This window comes from Macrobrachium rosenbergii, chromosome 48 (assembly GCF_040412425.1).
Source record: "Macrobrachium rosenbergii isolate ZJJX-2024 chromosome 48, ASM4041242v1, whole genome shotgun sequence".
NCBI lineage: Eukaryota > Metazoa > Arthropoda > Malacostraca > Decapoda > Palaemonidae > Macrobrachium > Macrobrachium rosenbergii.
This window is the reverse complement of record NC_089788.1, coordinates 35,123,725-35,145,657: the sequence shown is the minus strand read 5'-3', so window position 1 is coordinate 35,145,657 and position 21,933 is coordinate 35,123,725. Positions and strand designations below refer to the sequence as shown.

Below are 21,933 nucleotides of genomic sequence, written 5' to 3'. Positions count from 1 at the left end.
GATGTATCCAGATGGGAAATTAATGAGTTGATCATTTTGGTGGATGGAGGGTTGGCCAGGTGGGGTGGGCAGTCACTCTTGGTGAGAAGTTGGCTGGCACTTGCGGTAGAAGGTGAGCCTGTGTCCGTACTCGCTTCAAGGGGTGTCAGTAAGTAACCCCCCCCCACCGGGGGGTGGGTGTCCCCGATTATGTTATATCTTGAGACTTTTATGTTGAAACCAAAGTTCTCGCCTATAAGAATGTTGAGGTTTTGAAATAGGCAGGCAGTCCTTTAAGCCACTTTATGTTTAATTTTGCATGGGGGATTGTGGAAGATAGAGGGTCAGAGCCTGTGAGAAATTTAACTCTACTATGGCGTCTAGCTTTACCGATGAGCGCAAATTGTGAATCACAATGAGGCTTCTCTTCTCAGGTTTTGGGTGAGGGGATTCACGATTGTTGGGCTTCGGTCCAGTGGACAAGTGTAAGGCTCTTTTCTTTTTTCTGCTGGCTTTTGTCTGCCAGCCGCCAATCCCATCATGATCCACCACTTGGGGTTGTAGGGGGAGAGAAAGGGTTGGAAGACTCACGAAGGCTGGTGATCTTGACTGAGGATGTATCTCCCACCGGAGGCACTAGGGAGGGAGTCTTATCGGTCCCCTCCGATGATAGGTCTACAGGTGATGCAGGTGCTTCATCTGTGTGAGAGAGGGCATTTTTTTATGGGAGGGTACGGTCACCTCAGTCTCACGTTGCACCCCCCACTTCTCTCGTGATGCTGGGCGGCGGGGAAGCAATAGATGCCTTGTTCAGAGGAGTGTGATGGCTTGCTGTAAGACTGTCGAATGAATCCTGAACTCCTTTGATCCCATCCGAAATCAGTGAAAGATTATTTGTTTCCTCAGTTTTACGACTTTCAAATGATACCTGTAGTCTCCTGATCACGTCCCAGATCAATGAAAAATTACTCTATTTGTTTCCTCAATTTTTTCTGAGAGAAACTTTGATGCTTGGAGGGCATTTTCTGTTGTATTGTACACTGCAGGAAGAAATAGATCAGTCCTCCCTTTCAGGGCCATAGTGAAAGGATCATCCGAATAGATTTTCACTGAGCAAGTCTGTAGCCACTAGTGATATATGATATTTTCTTGGGAGAGGATAAGTTTTTCTCCAATTGCTTCTGAAGAATGGAGTCTGGTATCAGGTCTTTGCATTCAGTATATGTAACGTTAATTTCCTCATCGGAGAAGGCTGCACAGACAGACTGTATAACAGACTCGACGACGGAACAGTTCGATTGGTACTATATAAAGTAAAGACAATTGCTATCGAGCACAGAATTTGTGTGTGAGGCAGAGGTATTGTTAGGTGCCAGGATCACTAGAACGACGGTTGGAGGTTGGTCGGATGACATTTTTGTGCTAAAGGGAGGGTCAAGCACTAACACATACACAACACATTTTTACCCGTATCCCAATGCCAATAGGTCTCAAGTCGCTGTATCTTGAAAGATTTCAAAGGCACTGATTGGAGGAGAATGTAGATTAATATATCTGCAATTACACAACACTGTCTGTCTTACACACCGGGTATTACATAGAGACACAATTAACACATTGCCTTCTTTTTTTTTGGTCTAAAACATGAGAGGGACCTCCAGCAAGTCTGCTTGACACACACATATAGAATGTATATGTATGTTTCATATACCATATAAAAATAATTCTGTGTACGCTGGTACCTCAACTTACTGGGCCTCAACTTAGCAGATTTCATTACTTAACAGACTAGTCATTTTGAACCATTAAAAAAAAAAAAAGGTATTTTAGGCTCCTGGTTTTGCAAGTAAAGTGTATGGGCTTGTCTTTTCTCTTGTGATAAAAGTATTAACTAGAGTGTACAGTATACAGGTAGTCATAATGTAATGTTCCTGCTGGACATTGTTAAATTGATGCTTATAGATAATATCTGAGATTTTTTGTTAAATAAAGTATAATTCCATGCATATATGTGCTGTACCTATATTTCAGAACAATCATACTACTGCAAATCATTGTTAATAAAATCTTTAAAAACAGTTTGTATAAGAATTTTGTTGAAGGGAATTTGTTTCACTGATTGAGAACATGCTGTGAAATTCTAACGGTATCCAATTCCAAAAGTCAAGTAGTACAGCTATATCTGAAATAATAATAATTTTGATAAAAATGTTGATTTTACTTTATCCAGTAGCACATATTGTTGTCATGTTATCATATCATATAAAATATAAGCATTGAGATCATGCGCCATGTGCATTCTGGTAATGTTGACTTTTTCAGAATCAGCTGACTGAGTTTTATTGACATCATTACTATTCTCAGCTAAATGAATAAGCGAAATTCAGAGATAAATGTTTTGTGAATTAATAATGTTTGGTTTAAAAATGTCTTATTTTTATCTATACAAAAAAATGTCATAGGAAGTGAAACTGTGATTTTTCCTCCCAGTCACGTTTGTAGTTTTGTCTCTGCCTAAAACGTTTAGTCCATATGAGCTTTATTTGTTGCTTCAGCTCACCTAAGAACCTGGAATTTTAGCAGTATATTTTCTTGAGACCTTTTACTTTTATTTTCACTTATTTAAGGCACCATTGATGATTAGCAGTTTTGCAAGAAGTCAACAAGTGTAATGCAACACTAAGTAAATGTACATTAGATATAGTAACTAACATCGGAGTTAGCTGTATCCTGCTTCAGTTATTTACATCAGGTCTTGCGACTGTTTGTGCCTGTGTTTTGCTGAGGGTGGTCATTGAAGTAGTAAGTTAATGCTAATAGTAAGAAACTGTAATGAATCATTGGATAAGCCAATACGCTTTATAAGCCTGGCTGAATGTATAACAAATTCGTGTTTCGCCAGCCTATGTATGTGTCCATATATATGCACGCACGCACAACACATCTTGATAGATTACCTTTAAATGTGCTTTTGCCTCTCTCTCTTATTGTTTACTGTGCTCTCTCTTAACAGATTTCATTACTTAATAGTAGGGGCAGACTCCTTGGACTGTAAATTAGACTGTAAGTTGAGGTGCCACAGTATTATGTTCAAAAAGTTGGTATTAAATATACTTTGTTTAAAATTAATATCTGTGGTCTCTGTATTTCAGTTTTTGTATATGCTGCACCAGGGTCTAGCAGACGTATATTTGACCCTTTTGTCATGGAAAAAGTGTTCCATGCATCATATGACGATACATCTTGCTTGGATTGGTCTTTTGATTCTAGGTAAGGGTTGTGTTCATCTGTGAAAATTTTAGGATACATTTTAGTAGCAAATATTGGGAGACTGCTTTTATTGAAGTATTCCATTAAGTGAGAATATGTTTTTGACATGTTTGACTCTGTAATGGGTATCATCTTTATTAATTTTGCATGGACTTTATGTTTTATTTAAAACATATACACCCTTTATTTCTCTCAATTTTGCAGGGTTATAGTGGTTGGATCAAGAGATATGATAACACGCGTTTATGGCTTAATGAAGTTTAAGAATCTACGAGAATATTCCTTAGGTAGCAATAAGGATACAGTTGTTGGAGTGTTCTTTGAAGAAAATTCGCTGGATTTGCATACGGTAAAATTAATTTAAAACACTGTTCTTGACTGTATTTCAGGAGATCACAATTCATCTGTCATTAAGATGAGTTGATCCCTTTGAGGTTAAACATCTGTCTTTCCATCTGCTCTAAGTTTTCTTTGATCATTTCTGTGATGCCTTCAAGTCAGCATGTAATATTTGTTTGGTTTGCTCAAATTTTGATTCAGGTTAACATGAGAGCTTTATAGAATAAGCTTTACCTTTACAGTATTCAGTTATTAGGGTTTGTGTACTCAGTAAATGTCATTTATGCCAGTATACACACAGTTATGGTTACCATCAGTTCTTCATTTCTGTCTCAGTGCATATTAGTCCATATTATTTTTGCTTGCTTATTGCTGTATTAAGATATTTTATATTGTGATTTGTATGCTTCTCCTTGGTTGTGCCAGTATATAGGAATTGGTTTTACGTTAATCTTGTTGTGACTTACCTCTGTCACAGTAATATGCATAAAATGGTAAGTTCTGTAGCTCATTTATGTTATCATTGGACAAAGGACCTGCAGTTGCAGTGCCCTTCTTGTAGGGATCAACAGGATCCTCACACAAGTTCTGTCTAGTGTATGCATGCTGGGCTGTGGATTAAATGTTCCTCCTATACCCAAAGGAGAATGTAGGAATGTTGTTGATTTGGTGCCACGGTTCGGAAGTCTTTTGACTTATCTTCTTCTCTGCACTGTGACCGCCACTGTCAAAAGTCTTTTATTTTGTAGGACGATGTTTTCTCATCTGTGATGCCTCTGCCTTTTGAGTTTTTCCAGTCTTCATTTGCCCCTCAACAGTGTAAACTTCAGGTCTTTGCTTTTCATCCATTCCTGTGATTCCCTTTCACTGAGCTGTGCAACTTTTCTGAGAATGGCCATTGCTTTGACTGCAATTGGAACTTCAAAAGTTCAAGCAAAGATGCAATGCATTACTACCCTAATACAATTCTTATAGTATTTTAATAGTGTACTTACATTTTATCTATTTATTTATTAATCCTTTTGCTTAACAATGACAGTTACAGATGTCATCTATATATAAATCCTTTGCATTTGATGATGTACGCAAACATAAAAAAAAAGATGCACAAATTAGGAGACAAGATGAGGATAAATTATGGGGAGTGTTCCTGATATTTTTTATATGTAACATGTATGATTGTTTTGTATAGTTTTAGATTTTTATTCTATAATTACATCGTTTATATTTTTTTCTGAGAGAGAGAGAGAGAGAGAGAGAGGAAATATTTCTTTATGCATATGTAACATGTATGTTTACATGTTTTGTATAATTTTAGATAATTATTGTATAATTACATCATATATCTCATTTCTGAGAGAGAGAGAGCCACATATTTTACAGAAAACACAATGCTACTTTGTCATTAAGTTTTTTTGGCTTCCTTGGTATAATTATAATATTTGCATTGCAGTAGGTAATTTATGTGGATGTGCTATGGATAACAAGGGAACACATTATCACAAATAGTTTTTTTTTTTCTGGCAAATTGTTATGGGGGAAAGTGCAAAATTTTCCCATGGTCTTGTAAATTATACTATATTTCACCTACATAAACTTGTTTTGGGGACAGTTTGTATAGAGGAATCATTCAACTACCAAATGAAATTAAATTAAGCAGTCTAACTTGAAAATTGTTGGAGGTAAGCATCTTTGAACAAAGATAAGTATTGAGACTGTTTTGCGTGTATTGCATGACTGCCTGTTACTTTTCTTATGGAAAACATGGTGCTACTTTGTTATTAATTTTTTTTATATTTTCCTTGCTATAATAATTTTTTGCATTGCAATAATGGTAATTTATCTGGTTGTGCTATGGACAAAAAATAGATTTTATCACAAATAGTTTTCTTAGGGGAAAAGTGCAAATTTTTCTTTTATTGTAATTTCTGCTCATTATTATACCTACATAAAAGTTATTTTGGGATGAGTTTTGTATGCTGTGGTATAGAAAATTATTCAGTTGCAAAATGAAACAATATTGAGCAGTCTACCTTGAAAATTTTTGGAGCCATGCATCCTTGAACAAAAATAAGTATACATATTATGCCTACTACACAAGTTAGTGCCACTTCCCACAGACGTAATTGTTTAAAAGAGCCGTAAGCAAAAGGGTAAATATGTTAATTTATTTTTTCTCTTTTAATGAATGGTCTCTTCTTTTTGTATTTCCCATTACCTTCTGTTACTAATTTCTAATGAACACCATATACTCTGGAAGCTTGAATTTCTGGTCAATGGCCCCTGTGGGCTTGTTTTATGGGAATAGGGTTGATTTTCTGAATATGAATAGGAAAAACATGTTAAATTTTTTATAGTAAAAATCTGAATCTTTCATTTGAGGGTCTTTGATACTACACTAACAAGTGGTATCTTATTCTTTTAGTTGTATTTCCCAACAGACATTACATCCTAGTTTTAACAGAAAGGGTAAACAATTTGTACAGTGTGCTTAAGCAACCAAAGAAAGTTTTTCTTTAAAGATTTTGAGAGTGTTTTCATCACAAAATTTATTGTCATGTTTCAATTGGTCACTTAATGTTAAAAAATAAGGAAGGGATTTTACTGTTGTTTACCACCAAACAGGTAGGTCGTGATGGTATAGTATGCTCTTGGGAATGCAGTGTTGATCCTGATGGCCTGATACCTGTGAGAGACATCTACAAAAAGGAACCTAAGAAAGAAAAGGAGGAAGAAGAGGAAGATGACATCCCTTTGACACAGGAAGAAATAGAGGAAAAGGAGAAGCAAGGAGAGGAGGATGGTAATGTTGGAGATAACATTTTTTGTTACCAAATGAACTGGATTTAGATGTTGCATTGCTTAAAGTACTGTACTTATTTAATTTGGTTTTTTGAATTTTGATGAACATTAGTACATGTAAGCTATTATCTGTAACATTGCAAGCATTGCAAAAGTTTGTTCCTATGGAAATGTAAACCATTGCTTTTTATTTACGATATATCCATCAGCAGTACCTGGAATAGGTTGCCAAAACTACCTTCTTAACAGGGTAGTTTGTTAGTGATAGAAGGGTGAATTGGGAAACCCACCACTCACCTGCCATCACCAAGCACTTCTGTGATTGCTGCTCTTCTGCTAAATTACTAAGCTGAAGCTGATTTCTTGTGTGTTTGTTTTTGTATTTCTGTATGGTGAAGAAATCTGATGGGCATGAGTACATGTGTCTGGGTGCATCATGTCCCATCTTTTTGTGGATCCACACTGTTACTTCTCCTGTAGGGGTAGGCTATACAGTCCTGACCTTCCCTGTAAGGAATGTGCTAAGTGGTTGCCTTTGCAGTGGCATAGGTTTGGGAGTAAGAGGATTGAGGCTAAGAAAGGTTTGCTGGTATTATTGAGATGGAATATCCCTTCCCCTCCTGGTGACACAGCTGAACCCTTTCAGTTCCTTTCTTCCTACCCCTCCTAGACCTCCCCTTGCTCCTTCTATTTTCACTTCACTCTCTCTCTTGGTCTGGGGAAGGTACTCTTGGGAAGGTGAGTGGCCCCTGCATGGTCTTTAACCCGTAAGAGGTTACATACTTGTAAACAAGGTGTACTCCCTCAGGTTACAAAAATTTGAAAATTATTTTCTTGGCTTAATCAATGCCAAATGGTCCCAAAAGAAAGAAAATAGTATTTACAAGGCACACAACTCACATTTAAAGGTCCAAAACTGGAAGTTTGCATTAGGGGCATATCTCTCTGCTGGCTGCTTAGACATAATCCTCGTGGTGTTGTTGTCCATTTTCACTTTTTTTTTTTTTTTTTTTTTTTTTTTTTTTTTAACTCAATACCTCCCCCTTATAGGTCCCCTAATACACCATTTTTTTCCATTAACCCTTAAACGCTGAGCCTATATTTACAAAAGTGTCTGCTGTATGCCGGCGGGGTTTGAGAGTTAGCGCCGAAGTGGAAAGAAAGTTTTTTTCAAAAAACCATAGCACGCTTAGTTTTTAAGATTAAGAGTTCATTTTTGGCTGCTTTTTTTCTTTTTGCCTGAAGTTTAGTATGCAACCATCAGAAATGGAAAAAATATCATTATCATATATAAATATTGGAATACATGACAGCGCAAAAAAAAAATGTCATATAATTGTATACAAATCACACTGTGAGCAAAACGGTTAAAGGTAATGAATTATTTTTTTTTGTTGTATTGTACACTAAATTGCAATGAATATGGTATGTAACAAATTGTAAAACGATCAAAGCAACACAGAGAAAACACTTTCACAAAATGATGCATGAATTTGTAACGAGCGGACGTAAAAAAGTTTTTTGAAAAATTCACCATAAATCGAAATATTGTGCTAGAGACTTTTCGTTTGTTGCAAATGAAGGTAAATGATTGAATATTACTAGAATGTAAGAGGTTTAGCTTACAATTGCAATTTTCGACCATTTCGGTCGAGTCAAAGTTGACCGAAGGTTGAAATTTCGGCACTTATCATGATTTATATGAAAATATTTCAAAACTGATAATTGTACAACCATGAGTTATTTTTTGTTGTATTCTACATGAAATTGTGCACATTTTCATATATAAAACTTTATGTAACGCCTAATAGAAAATGGTGCAAAAATTATGACAAAGTGACTAAAGAAATTCTGAGATTTTCAGCAGAGTTAGCACGCATGGATGTAAGGAAAAAGTTTTTTTCGAAAGTTCACCATAAATCGAAATATTGTGCTAGAGACTTCTCGTTTGTTGCAAAATGAAGGTAAATGATTGAATATTACTAGAATGTAAGAGTTTTAGCTTACAATTGCATTTTTTGACCATTTCGGTTGAGTCAAAGTTGACCGAAGGTTGAAATTTTGGCACATCGTAATTTATATGAAAATATTTCAAAACATAAAAGCTACAACCATGAGTTATTTTTTCCTGTATTCTAAATGAAATTGCGCACATTTTCATGTATAAAACTCTATGTAACGCTAATAGAAAACGGTGCAAAAATTACGACAAAGTGACTAAAGAAATTCTGAGATTTTCAGCAGAGTTAGGGAAGACGTAAGGAAAAAGTTTTTTCAAAAATTCACCATAAATCGAAATATTATGCTAGAGACTTCTCGTTTGTTGCAAAATGAAGGTAAAAGATTGAATATTAGTAGAATGTAAGAGTTTTAGCTTACAATTGTATTTTTTGACCAATTCGGTCGAGTCAAAGTTGACCGAAGGTTGAAATTTTGGCACTTACCGTGATTTATATGAAAATATGTCAAAAGTGATAAAAGCTACAACCATGGGTTATTTTTTGTTGTATTCTACATGAAATTGCACACATTTTCATATATAAAACTTATGTAATGCCTAATAGAAAACGGTGCAAAAATTATGACAAAGTGACTAAAGAATTTTTGAGATTTTCAGCAGAGTTAGTGCGGACATAAGGAAAAAGTTTTTTAAAAAATTCACCATAAGTCGAAATATTGTGCTAGACACTTCTCGTTTGTTGCAAAATGAAGGTAAATGATCGAATATTAGTAGAATGTAAGAGTTTTAGCTTACAACTGCAGTTTTCGACCGTTTCGGTCGAGTTAAAGTTGACTGAAGGTCGAATTTTTTCTATTTATCGTGATTTATATGAAATTATTTCAAAACTGATCAAAGTACAACCATGAGTTATTTTTTGTTGTATTGTACATGAAATTGCACACATTTTGATATATAAAACATTATGTAACGGGCAATAGAGAATGGTGCAAAAATTACGACAAGGTGACTAAAGAATTTCTGAGATGTTCGGCCGAGTTAGGGCACGCGGACGTAAGGGAAAAGTTTTTTTCAAAAATTCACCATAAATCGAAATATTGTGCTAGAGACTTCCAGTTTGTTGCAAAATGAAGGTAAATGATTGAATATTACTAGAATGTAAGAGGTTTAGCTTACAATTGCATTTTTTTACCATTTCGGTTGAGTCAAATTTGACCGAAGATTGAAATTATGGCACGTATTGTGATTTATATGAAAATATTTCAAAACTGATAAAAGCTACAACCATGAGTTATTTTTTGTTGTATTCTACATGAAATTGCGCACATTTTCATATATAAAACTTTATGTAATGGCTAATAGAAAACGGTGCACAAATTACGACAAAGTGACTAAAGAATTTTTGAGATTTTCAGCAGAGTTAGTGCGTGCGGATGTAAGGAAAAATTAAAAAAAAAAATTCATCATAAATCGAAATATTGTGCTAGAGACTTCTCGTTTGTTGCAAAATGAAGGTAAATGATTGAATATTACTAAAATGTAAGAGTTTTAGCTTACAATTGCATTTTTCGACCATTTCGGTCGAGTCAAATTAGACTGAAGGTTGAAATTTTGGCACTTATCGTGATTTATATGAAAATATTTCAAAACTGATAAAAGCTACAACCATGGGTTGTTTTTTGTTGTATTTTATATGAAATTGCGCACATTTTCATATATAAAACTTTATGTAATGGCTAATATAAAACGGTGCAAAAATTATGACAAAATGACGAAAGACTTTCTGAAATTTTCAGCCGAGTTACCGCACGGACGTAAGAAAAAAGTTTTTTTTAAAAATTCACCATAAATCGAAATATTGTGCTAGAGACTTCCAATTTGTTGCAAAATGAAGGTAAATGATTGAATATTACTAGAATGTAAGAGTTTTAGCTTACAATTGCATTTTTCGACCATTTCGGTTGAGTCAATGTTGACTGAAGGTTGAAATTTTTTGTAGTCGATGTACGGTACGTCCACTCGTCACCTGACAGACAATTTTTGTCGACTTACGATACGTCCAGTTGGCGTTTAAGGGTTAATAGTGTTATCACAAAAAGTACATTTGGTCATGAAAATGATATGAAAATACAGTAATTAGAGAATATTTCTTAGTGAAAAATACCGTGAATGGGTGAATTTTCTGCGAATAATGCGTAAATATGTTCCATAGAGAAATCTGCGAATAGGTGAGTCCGCAAATCGTGAGACGGCGAATACAAGGGGTTTGCTGTACCTCGCAAAAAGGTACTCTATCTCCCCATCTCAGTACAGGCAGTCCCCGGTTATCGGGGGTAGGTGGGGGAGGGATCTGTTCCAACAGTATGACGATAAGCTAAAATTGCTGATAACTGTAAATCGGCAATAACCGGAGATCAGTGCCTCTGTTAGGTATGTATCAGTGCCATTACCCAAGTATTTGTGCTGATAAGCGGAAATTGGTGCATGTCAGCGCCGAAAATCGCTGATTTTTTTCGCTAGGCAAGCCCCTTAAAACCTGATCGCCGATAACTGGGGACTGCTTGTAAATCTGATAAATATTTTACATTAAATATACTCAGAATTTATTACTGATTTTAGTTCTTAGCTGTTATGATGTGTGTGAGGTATAATTATAATTTTACAAAATAAGATAAAATAAATTATTAAAAAAAAACATGTATAACTGTAAAAGTAGTATATTTTTACGAGTGTCATGTAAAAGAGTCCCCACACAGGGTTTTAAATAGTAACTTTCAACTTCTTGTGGACAGTACAGAAAAACTGAAAAATTTTCAGAATTTTTTTTACACCATGTGCATTAGTATATCTTCCTCTTTCTAGTGATATGTTTTTTTCTAAAATTGGCCAAACTTAAAGTTTGCCTAATCTGGGAGTGTGCTTAATTAATATATATTTAGCCCGTCCCTTAAGGCTTAAGCCATTTTGTCACTTGTCAGTTTCTTTGTAAAGCTCCTTGAGGACAAAACAAGCTACTACACTATCAGGAAACAGGTTTTGACGTAGGAAAAACCTACTTTTGGCAGTTGCTGTTGAGTCCTCAAAACTCTCCCGCTTCCCTGACGAAAAGGCATGGTATTTAGGCAAGGGATCATCCTCCAATGACTAACAGAAAGTAATGGCTTTTTGGTCCCCAGTGGGTCTATTTTTCTACAATATGGCGGACTGATCATGCTCATTAATCACTTCTTCTTGTAGTAGGTTTTGACTGTGGAAAAACCCCTGTACAGTTTCACTGAAGATAAGGGGAAAGTGCCCTCATATCTTTGAGTCCATTACATACTTCATCAAGTGTTATAGTTTTTATCACTACGACACATGCCTGGCCACGAGACCAACTAAGAGTATTCTTTGATATTAATTTGGTCACCATGGAGCTCTGGTAGACCATGGAAGGGTAACTCCTTGAGGACTCGACAGTGAATACCAAAAATAGGTTTTTCCTATATCAAAACCTTTTTTTTTTTTCACAGAATGATAGGACAAAGTAACAGTAGTGAAATATATTGAGTAAATATATTTTTAACATTTTTTGTGTGAATGTGTAAGATCTTTAATGGATTAGGATTTTAATTATTCTTTACATTTTCTGACTTGATGGGTCATGATAGGTTTTGTGATCAAACTGTTCTAAGTATGTGTTTAACTTTTTAAATATATGTTCTGAGATATTTAAGTGAAGCCACTGATGCTCTCTTTGATTACAGAAAAAGTGGAAAAGGTTTTCTACACGCGTCGCTTGAAGGTCTTCATGGACACCCACTTTGAAACCAGACATGTTACTGTAACTGCTGCAGAGTATCATAAGAAGACAAGAATAATGGTGGTGGCATTTGCCACTGGAGATTTCCTCTTACTTGACATGAATGATAAAGGGGCATTGGTGCACTCTCTCAATATATCCAAACAGGTTTGTTAAAAACATTATTGGCTTCTAGACTTTAAAAAACCATTAACAGGCAGTTATAATTCTGAATTGAAGTAAAAAAGTTAATGCTCCTGTGGAACACTGTTATGCCTGCCACAAGTAAGGTGTTTTGTGAATTGCAAGTAGTTTACATTAGGTGTTTACCATATTTTTAGGATATGAGTATTTATATTCCTTTTGTCATTCCCTATATAGTTTTTTACTCATTATGGTATTTTTTGATAAATGGTAAATTAGTTAATGTGCTCATTTAATTGTTCAAGCATGTGATACTGACGTTTCATGATTGCTGGTTTGCTGCAGTGCTTTGGACTTCATTTACTTATTGTTTTGAAGGTATTTAAGAACAAGTAAACATAAGTTGGAAGATGCTATATTCATATCTTTGTAATTGCTGACATCAAGGCCCAATGATCTGTTTTTGCTAGATGTCTTCTTACTCTTTTTGTTTCAAGATACAGTATATGAGTGTATACTTATATCATAGGAATTCATCTTCATTCTCAGTGTTGAATTTTACAGATCGTTACAAGTGTGGCCATGAATCCAAGTGGTGATTGGATAGCATTGGGAGTCTCATCTTTAGGTCAGTTACTGGTGTGGGAGTGGCAGAGTGAAACTTACGTTCTAAAACAACAGGTAATGTAAAACATTTGTTGCCTTTATTGGATACTAATGTACCCATACTTTCAGAAATAAGGTAAATATAATAATTGGTTGAGACAGTAAATTACAACCTTAGGAACGTTACTTACCAAACTGTAAGAGTGGACCCAGGTACTTTATTTCTGCCTTCTCACATAGGAGCCTGTGATAAGAGAGGCTTAATCCTTCAGGGTGATGGAAATTGTACCTTGTACCCATAGACTAATGTTGAAGATGAGGAAAAATATGGCATTTAATTATATAGATTTAAATTTTATCCATGAAAATATGGAGTACAGCGCTGAAAGTTCTTTGCACTGCCCTTCCTGTACCAAGGCTGCATGGTTTTCAGTCATTATCTGTTTTCATTTGCTATGAAGTTTCCACAAGTGGGCTGCAAAAGTTATACTTTTGCTGATCCTTTTTTTCTTGCTTTCCTAAGAATAAATTCTTTGAAACAGCTCTATGAGGATAATGAAGTATTACTTGTTCTGGTTAAGATACCCAACAATCTTCACCCAGACTCATAAAAGTGACATAAATTAATTTTTGAATTTACATATCTCATACAGGGTCCTGCTGGCAGTGTCCCTTGAGGAGGGTACTTACAGATGAAATAATTATTTTTTTTTACTGTGTCTCTTGGTCACCACTGCATTGTATCTTATACTTTTAATGAGTTCATTCTGACGTATTTTTTATAGTGCTTGAATAGTTTAATCTTTTTCTTCCAGGGTCACTTCAACAACATGAGAGTAGTTATGTATTCCCCTGATGGACTGAATCTTGCATCTGGTGGAGAGGATGGGAAGGTAAATTAATTCTGAATTTCTTGTGATTGTTGTCATTCTGCACATCTTGCCATTGGGGGAAATTATTTTCTGAATGGTGTACTGTAGTTTTGTAATATAATTTGTTTCCTTTTCTTGCTCAGATTGTAGACTTTATGTTTTTACATGGAAACACTGTACAGGCAGTCCCCAGTTATCGGTGGGGGTTCCGTTCCTGACGGCATGATGGTAACCGGAAATTGATGAATATTGGCACTTATTGCCGCCGATAAGCAGGGATTGGCACTTCTGTTAGGTGGGTATCAGTGCCGATAAGCGGGTATCGACGCATATTGGCGCTGAAAATCCATTTGTCATCGCTAGACAAGCACCATAAAACTGGATCGCTGATAACCGAGGCCACCAATAACTGGGGACGGCCTGTATATGGATACAGTTCATTTTGTTCCTTGTGTGGTACACTACAGTGCTCCCCCACTGTTTCACCATTAAAAAGTTAGGTATACCTTAGTTTAACCAGACCACTGAGCTGGGGTTGGTTCCAGAACCCACCGCGGAAATGCAAAATTCCCTCTAAAAATGCTTATAACTGCCAAATAACCTGTATCTCTTAAACTAAAATGCTTATAACTGTTTATTTTAAAAGTTCACTGCCTAATTTAGTAGTTCAAACAAAATTACATCTTACAATATTATACTAAAACAATTTAATGTCATCATCCCAAAACACCCAGTCATCTTAGATTAGTACCCTTTTACAACTGTTACTCTTATGTATATATGCCCTCGAAAATGCTTATAACATTGATTTACTAATTTTAAAATATTAATATTAATGTAAACACAGCAAAATATTTATAAAATGTTTAATACAAATTAAGTAAATGTCTTACAGAACGTTTGACAACTAATCAAGATGACCCTTTACTGCATACATGTGCATAGCCGTTTTCTCTCATAGTATTGAAGTCATCCCGTTTTCTTTATATATTGGTAAAAACAATGAAAATTGTCACCAATTTGTTTTTTTTTTTTTTTGGAGACCAACACTGTTTATTCGCTAATTACTGTATTTTTTCATACTGTGTTCATGACTAAATACAGATTTTTATGATAAAAATAATTTGCATTGTACTTATAATGTAGTAATGTACCTATGAAGCTCGTTCCAGTTTGGGTCCCAGACTGAGCAGAACAGGTGTACAATTCTCTCTCTCTCTCTCTCTCTCTCTCTCTCTCTCTCTCTCTCTCTCTCTCTTTGAGGGTAATGTAAGATGTATTTGAAATGATATTACTGTAAAGTGTTTTTCGATGATAGAACATATTTTACAATATTTAAATTATTCGCTAATTATTTTAATTTTATTTTCCAATAAAAGCAGACTGGAAAATAAAACGAAAATAATTAGTGAGTATTTTAAATATTGTACAATATGCACTATCATCCAAAAACACTTTACAGTAAAGGGATTTTGACAAAGGAAAAATCTATTTCTGAGGGAGGCCCCGTGTCACCCGGTGAAATTCCATTGTAGCACAATTTCTAGGTATAAAATGCTAGATATACCAGAGAAAAAGAGCTTTCAGGAAAGCTGGGGTTACTACCCCCAGATCGAGCGTCTTCTTCAAGGAAGACGTCGGTATAACGAAGGGTGAGTGAAGGATCACTACCACGGAGTCTCACTCGAAAGATATCTCCCTGTTAAAACCCCCAGGAGAGAGCGGTGAGCTGTTACAGCCCCCCGCCTACAAACGCCCGCCAGCTCGGCGACACCAGCGCCACCTATCTTATTCCAGGCTAGCACCAACCCCAGACTTGGCATGTGCAAGTAGGGGGGGAAGCAACAGGTGAGACAGGGAGGGTCACCGGGTGACACGGGGCCTCCCTCAGAAATAGATTTTTCCTTTGTCAAAATCCCTTTTCTGAGTACAGCCCCGTGTCAGCCGGTGAAATAGTGATAGAGAATCATGCCAAGGCTGCTAACTACGAGGAAACAAGGTAATCTGAAGAAAAAAACATAAGTTACGAAAATGGTTTTAATCAGGGTATCTCTCACATGTGAAACAAAATACTAAACCTAAAGCACAGTAAAAAGCTTAACATTACGAAAAAAGTGAGCAAGTCCACAGTGTGGCAGGGAAAAAACCCCAAAAATACTTAAGACTACAAGAGCATAATGACATATGAAAATTACTTAGACTAAAGGGTATACACAATCTTATAGCTACACACGTAATCTTATAGCTACACACGTAAGAGACAATATAAAATGGGAAATAATTACATACAGTTATATATATATATATATACCTGGGGTACATGGAGCAAAATAAAAAACAGCCCAGTACCCCACAAGAAAAACACAATCATAACATGTCAAATCACAGTTTCCACTCAACAGAGACAAGATAACATCAATATGAGGAGCAAGGCAGTGAGGCATGATCAACCAGGAGGACAAGCAGAGAAGTAAATGAGGCAGGTGGGCGGGGGGGGATAGGAGAGGATAAGGAAGATGACTAATTAAGGTGGGGAGATGACACTTCCCACAGCTATTGTAGAAAATTTCAGGGCTTCGAGTGATTTTAAACAGTGGCGTTTAAACACTAGAGGTGATTTCCAACCCGTGTATTTAGAGAGTTCTGAGAAGTCCATATTATGAAAGTAATTAATGGAAGTAGCGACTGCTCGAATATCATGAACCTTAGGAACTGAATCTGGGTTGGCTTGTTTAATAAAATATAAAATCTGTTGTCTTATTGCATTTATTGATAGAGTACCACCTTTCTCCCTGATAAAAAAGAGGACCCGACTTACTCTGTGGAGTTCTTAAAAGGTAAGACTTAAGGGTATAAACTGGACATAAAGACTGGTCTTGTGGAAGGGCACCACCTTCCAAGGGACCACCTGTCTTGTGGGTCTTCATTTTTGGCTAAAAATCTAGGGTCAGGGAAAGGAGGACCTCTCCGGACGGGGAAGTTCACAAAATCATCACCTCTAGTGAGAGCCGATAGCTCTGAGATTCTGGCACCTGAAGCCAAGCTAATCAGAAATAAAGTCTTCCTTAACAGATCCTGATAAGAGCATTGAAAGTTGTCAATCTCGATGCTAACTTAAGGACGTCATTGAGGAACCACGTAACCGAATGTGGGCGTGATACTGGTCTCTCGGACGAGCGCATGCTCTGGGGATAGATGAAAAATAGGAATCTGTAAGGTCAATTTTAAAGCCATATAAGAATACCTTCTTCAGGGCTGACTTGGCTGTGGTAATAGTGGCCGGGGCAAGGCCTTTCTCAAACAGTGATCTAAAGAAGGAAACTGCTAGATTAGTCGTCATGATTTGGGCTTCAGAGGTTTTCAGGAAGGAGGCCAATTTTTTGACTGCTGAATCATACTGTCTAAGAGTAGAATCTCTTTTGTCTGATTCTAGAAACAGAGTGTTAACAGGGTCAATGTTTGCTCCCTTTTGGGCTGCGAACTTTATAAAGTCCATAAAACTAGGGCATTCTGAATTCTTGAGGAAGCTGACACAGTCTTGGTTTGTACTGTCTGGGTCAGTTTGGGCTTGGGAATCGAAGACTCCATAATCCCAGTTCCTGAAGAAGAGGGAACCAATTGCTCTTCGGCCAATAGGGGCTACCAGGGCTGGTTGACCTTTGAATGTCCTGAGTTTGTGTAATACTTTTAGCAGCAAGTTTATTGGAGGAACAGATAAATCTTCTCCCAATTGTTCAGATCTACTGTCATCGCGTCCGTGGCGTGCGCCTGAGGTCCAGGTTCGGGGCCACATAACAGGGGAGCTTGAAGTTGCTCTCCGTCGCGAACAGATCCACTTGGAGACCGGAACCTGGCGGCAAATCCAATTGAAGGATTCCCGTCCAGGGACCACTCCGTCTCCAACGGAGTAGCCCTGGACAGGAATCTGCCACCACGTTCCGCACCCCGCTAGGTGGGTGGCTGACAGATGCCAGCTGTGCTTGTTCGCCAGGGAGAAAATAGCAACCATTACCTGGTTTACTCGACCTGATTTGGAGCCGCCCTGTTGATGCAATGAACTACCACTGCGCTGTCAATACCAGCCTGATATGAATCCGGTTGGGGGGCAGATTTTCTTTAGAGTTAGAAAAACCGCCATAGCTTCCAGGGTGTTTATATGGAACTGCTGATACATAGTGGACCACGTTCCTTGTACTTTTTGTTTTGGTGAATATCCTCCCCAGCCGCTTAGGGAAGCGTCCGTGTGAACAACTAGTGCCGGGGAAATTGAAGCGGAACTGTCTTGGACAGGCCCTGACTGTGGCCCAAGGCCGCAGTCTCGCTTTAAGATTCGAGGAATAGAGGAGACCTTGTCTCTGAGCTTGACATTGGCTCGACTCCGCCACACTCTGTTTATGTCTTTTAATTTTGCTTTTAAGAGCAGGTCCGTCACTGAGGCAAATTGAAGAGACCCAAGGACTCTTTCTTGGGACCGGCGGGATGCTGATTGATTTTTCAGAAATTTTCTGGTGAGAGATGCTATCTCCTTCCTCTTGGGAGGCGGGAGGGATAACGTGTGAGAGGACAGATCCCACTGGAGACCCAGCCACTGAAACCGGGACTCCGGAGTCAGGCGGGACTTCTCTGTTCAGCTGAAAACCTAACGACTCCAGGAAGTTGATGACCATGGACGTAGCCTTCCGACATTCTAGAACTGTTGGTGCCCAAATTATCCAATCGTCTGGGTGCGCTGCTAGGGATATCCCTCGGGACCGGAGTTGTTGAACTACCGTGTCCGCCAGCTTGGTAAATATCCTGGGCGCAATGTTTAGACCGAAGGGCATGACCCTGAAGGAGTAGGCTTGATTCCTGAGTCTGAAACTGAGGAACGGAGAGAAGTTCAGCGCAACCGGGGCGTGATAATAAGCGTCTGAAAGATCGATAGAGGTGGTGACGGCTCCACGCGAAGTAGAGTCCGTACCTGAGCTACCGTAAGCATCACGAAATTTGTCGCATTTTATGTAGAGATTTAGACGCGACAGATCCAGGATCACTCTTTGCTGGTCGGTCTTTTTGGGAACAGTGAATAACCTGCCTTGAAACTTTAGGTGCCTTACTTTCTTTATTGCTTGTTTGTTGAGCAATTCTGTCACGTAATCCTGCAGGATTGATGAGGTGGCTGGTAAAACCTGGTCAGAGGAGGAGGGTCCTTGATCCAGCTCCATCCTAGACCCTTGGACACAATGCTGTGTGCCCAAGGGCTGAAGGTCCATTGGTCCCTGAACCAATACAGGCGACCACCTACCTGTGTGTTCTCAGTGGGAGGAAGCGGGTTTGTTCCCTCTACCACGTCCAGGCTTACCTCTTGGGGTGGTGTTTGATTTTCCTCTATAAGGGGCCCTGCCTCTTCCCCCCCTTGCGCTCCTATTAAGGCCGTGAAAGAATCCACGGCCCTCATAGGTAGGATTGTATGCTGGCAAAGCAACATACGAGGGCGCGGCAAGGGAATGGGCTGGTTGAACCAGCACATATTGTTGGGGATGGGCCTTTGAGGTGGAGGGCTGTGCCACTGCCGAGACCGGGACGGCTTGGACTACCGCCTGATGATGGGGTCTCTTATGCCTCCTGAATCGTTTGCCTCCTCTCGCCTGGGGGCCGCCAGATTCTGTGGTCTTACGCTTGGAGGCAGAAATGCCCCAGCGAGAGCGCAGACTCTGGTTGGCCCTTGTAGCCTCACTAAGGACACTCGTAACCTCTTCTTCCGGGAAGAGGTTAGGCCCCCAGATCGAGCTCTTCACGAGCTTGTTAGGCTCGTGACGGATGGTGGCATCAGCAAAAATAAACTTCCTGCATTCGAGTCTGGCCATGATGAAGTCAAATAGGTCAGACTGAAATCCCGCCAGCAGGGATTTAGCCAAAACCTGAAAGAATGGCTCGTCTGCGCAGGAGACGGCAGTGGCTTCCGTGAGGCAGACAGAGTTCAAGGACCGGGCTAGCTTAGTCCGGGCGTCAAACTCCGCCTTTAGCAAGGCTTCCGGCAGTTTGGGGAGCTGCTCGCTAAACTGGGAGGAAGCACAAAAGGCGTCCAGCTTCCCAACTGTGAAAGTGGACGGTGCATCAGTCCAGAACTCGTCACCCCATGGGAATACCAGGGATGTGGAGTCTGTTTCCCTCAGCTGCGGTAAGGGACTGCCCTCAAAGCACGCTTGGGCCGTAGCTAGAGCGACTTTGTTTAAACAGGGGGTCGGCAAGTTGTCACCCAGGGCGAACATGGTAAAACTGCCCTTGAAAGGCGTCAACTTCGTGTTGTCAGCCTGCCACTCCGTCAGAGTGCGCAGGAGAGCCGACTGAGCCTGGTCCCTAGGGACGATCACAGTCTCCCTAGGAACCTTGTCTGAACGTACCCATGCTTCCTCCGTCAGCCTAACGAAGCCTGGGTAGGGGGGCAAGAGATCGGCGGGAAAGAACTCCAGTTCTTCCAACCGTCTCGTGCCAAGACCTTCCACCGTTAAGTTGCCGTCATGCTGAATAGCCTGGAGGGTGAAACGCCAAGGGAGGGAGATCTGCCGTATCAGGGATGACATACTGGGGTTCGGCTCCGCCTGGGCGAGCCATTCCCGCCAGTATGTTGTCATGGCTGGTCAACTTTTCTGAAATCTTGGTAAACTTGGACTCGACCTCCGCCGAGAACCGTTGAAAAAGCTGGTTTTGCAAAGCCTCTCGTCAAAGGCAGGCTGGCGAGGAGGGCTTGGTTTTGATGCCCTCTTACTCGCGCCTTTGCCGGAGGAACCAGACTTGCTCCCGGAGGCTACAGGTGCTGAGACCTTAGCCTTCGACGGGGGGAAAGGCAAGGCTTTCCTGGAAGACGAGGACTTATAGCCCTTCGCCTTCCATGAAGTCTTCAACTTCAACTTGGGGATAGCTGATGGAGCTCTATCACCCAAGGAGGAAGACTTTACAAAACCTGAAAAAGAGGACACAGAAGAAGCTGGGGAGTCAAAAAGGGGGCCCGCCCCCACAACCTCACTTACCTCGCTACTTACCACCTGGTCCTGTTCTGTATTCATCGGTTCCAGGTCCAAGTCTAAAGCAGCAACGTCCTCCGAAACCTCAGCGTAAAGGATGTCTACTTGGGGTGGCTGGGTCGCATCCCGGATCTGCTGGATGATGGGGTGGCAAGATCTTCTGGCACTGCGGCGCGCCACCCGTGCGCCGGGTAGAGCAGGTCCCTCAACTTGGCGTCGAGGACATAGGGCTTTCCTGACGGAACGTTCCTTCCAAACCCAGCCACCCAAGCGCGGAGGGATTCCAAGGCAGACTTCTTGGAGGACTCGTCCGCCTGTAAGAAAACCAACAATTAGTAGAACGAAAGAATAGTTCGAGAACCACGTAAACAGTATTGGATATGAGTAACATAATACGGAAGAAAACTGTCACTTACCGACTCATCCTGGACGGTTCGCACACAAGCGAAGCAAACCTCACAGCCATCGGGTGCCAGACTACCAGGTCGTCGGCGGGACCGCACAACCAGCGTGGGTCCGGCACCTACGTGTCCATTGTTGCAAAGAAGCGGTGCACCCGGCTCCTCACAGCGAACAGTCTGTAAGTGTAAAAAAGTACATGAACCTACCACTCTAAAGCAATCTAAAGCCGGCAAGGCCGGAATTTCAGCTTACAACCGAATGCTCCGGTGGAGGAGAAATCCTCGTTAAAAACTAGGCCAATAAGCTCCAAATTACACAGAGTGGAAGGTAAATACTTCCAGACCCGGAATACTCCGGCGGAATGAAAGGTATGAGACAACAGGAACTCACCGCAAGGGTTGCCAGTAAAATCAACGGCGGAACCCCCGGGCGCAGAACCGGACTCACGTATAAATATAAAAGGGGGTGGGGTGAGAAGTCTACTCCGTTAGATAAATTACACTTATCTAAAAACAATAAAAATAAACAAGTGATGGTAAAAAGGAGCAAACCACTCCGGAGACCGGAGGGATCCGCCCCCTTATATATTCCCCTCCTCTGGACTTCCCCGCCAGTGAAACAAGGTGGGCAAGATGCTCGTATAATATAAAACATAAGCCGGAGCAAGTATAAACAACCCAACCAAGAAACCCGACGGGGAGAAAAGAAGTGTGGGAGAGAGTGTTCGAACTCGTTCGAGCCGGTGCGAGAAAATGAACCACCAACACCAACACA

The 21,933-nt window shown here is 39.6% G+C and overlaps 1 protein-coding gene across 1 annotated transcript in view; it reads left to right on the top strand.

The window, feature by feature from the left end:
• LOC136831338 (periodic tryptophan protein 2 homolog) overlaps positions 1–21,933 on the top strand; it is a 283,085-nt gene that overhangs the window by 84,634 nt on the left and 176,518 nt on the right. Inside the window, exons 4-9 of the mRNA XM_067091632.1 lie at positions 3,132–3,249; positions 3,454–3,598; positions 6,214–6,391; positions 12,097–12,299; positions 12,840–12,956; positions 13,697–13,774. Coding sequence (XP_066947733.1) covers positions 3,132–3,249; positions 3,454–3,598; positions 6,214–6,391; positions 12,097–12,299; positions 12,840–12,956; positions 13,697–13,774 — 839 coding nt within the window. The remainder of the gene's footprint in view (positions 1–3,131; positions 3,250–3,453; positions 3,599–6,213; positions 6,392–12,096; positions 12,300–12,839; positions 12,957–13,696; positions 13,775–21,933) is intronic.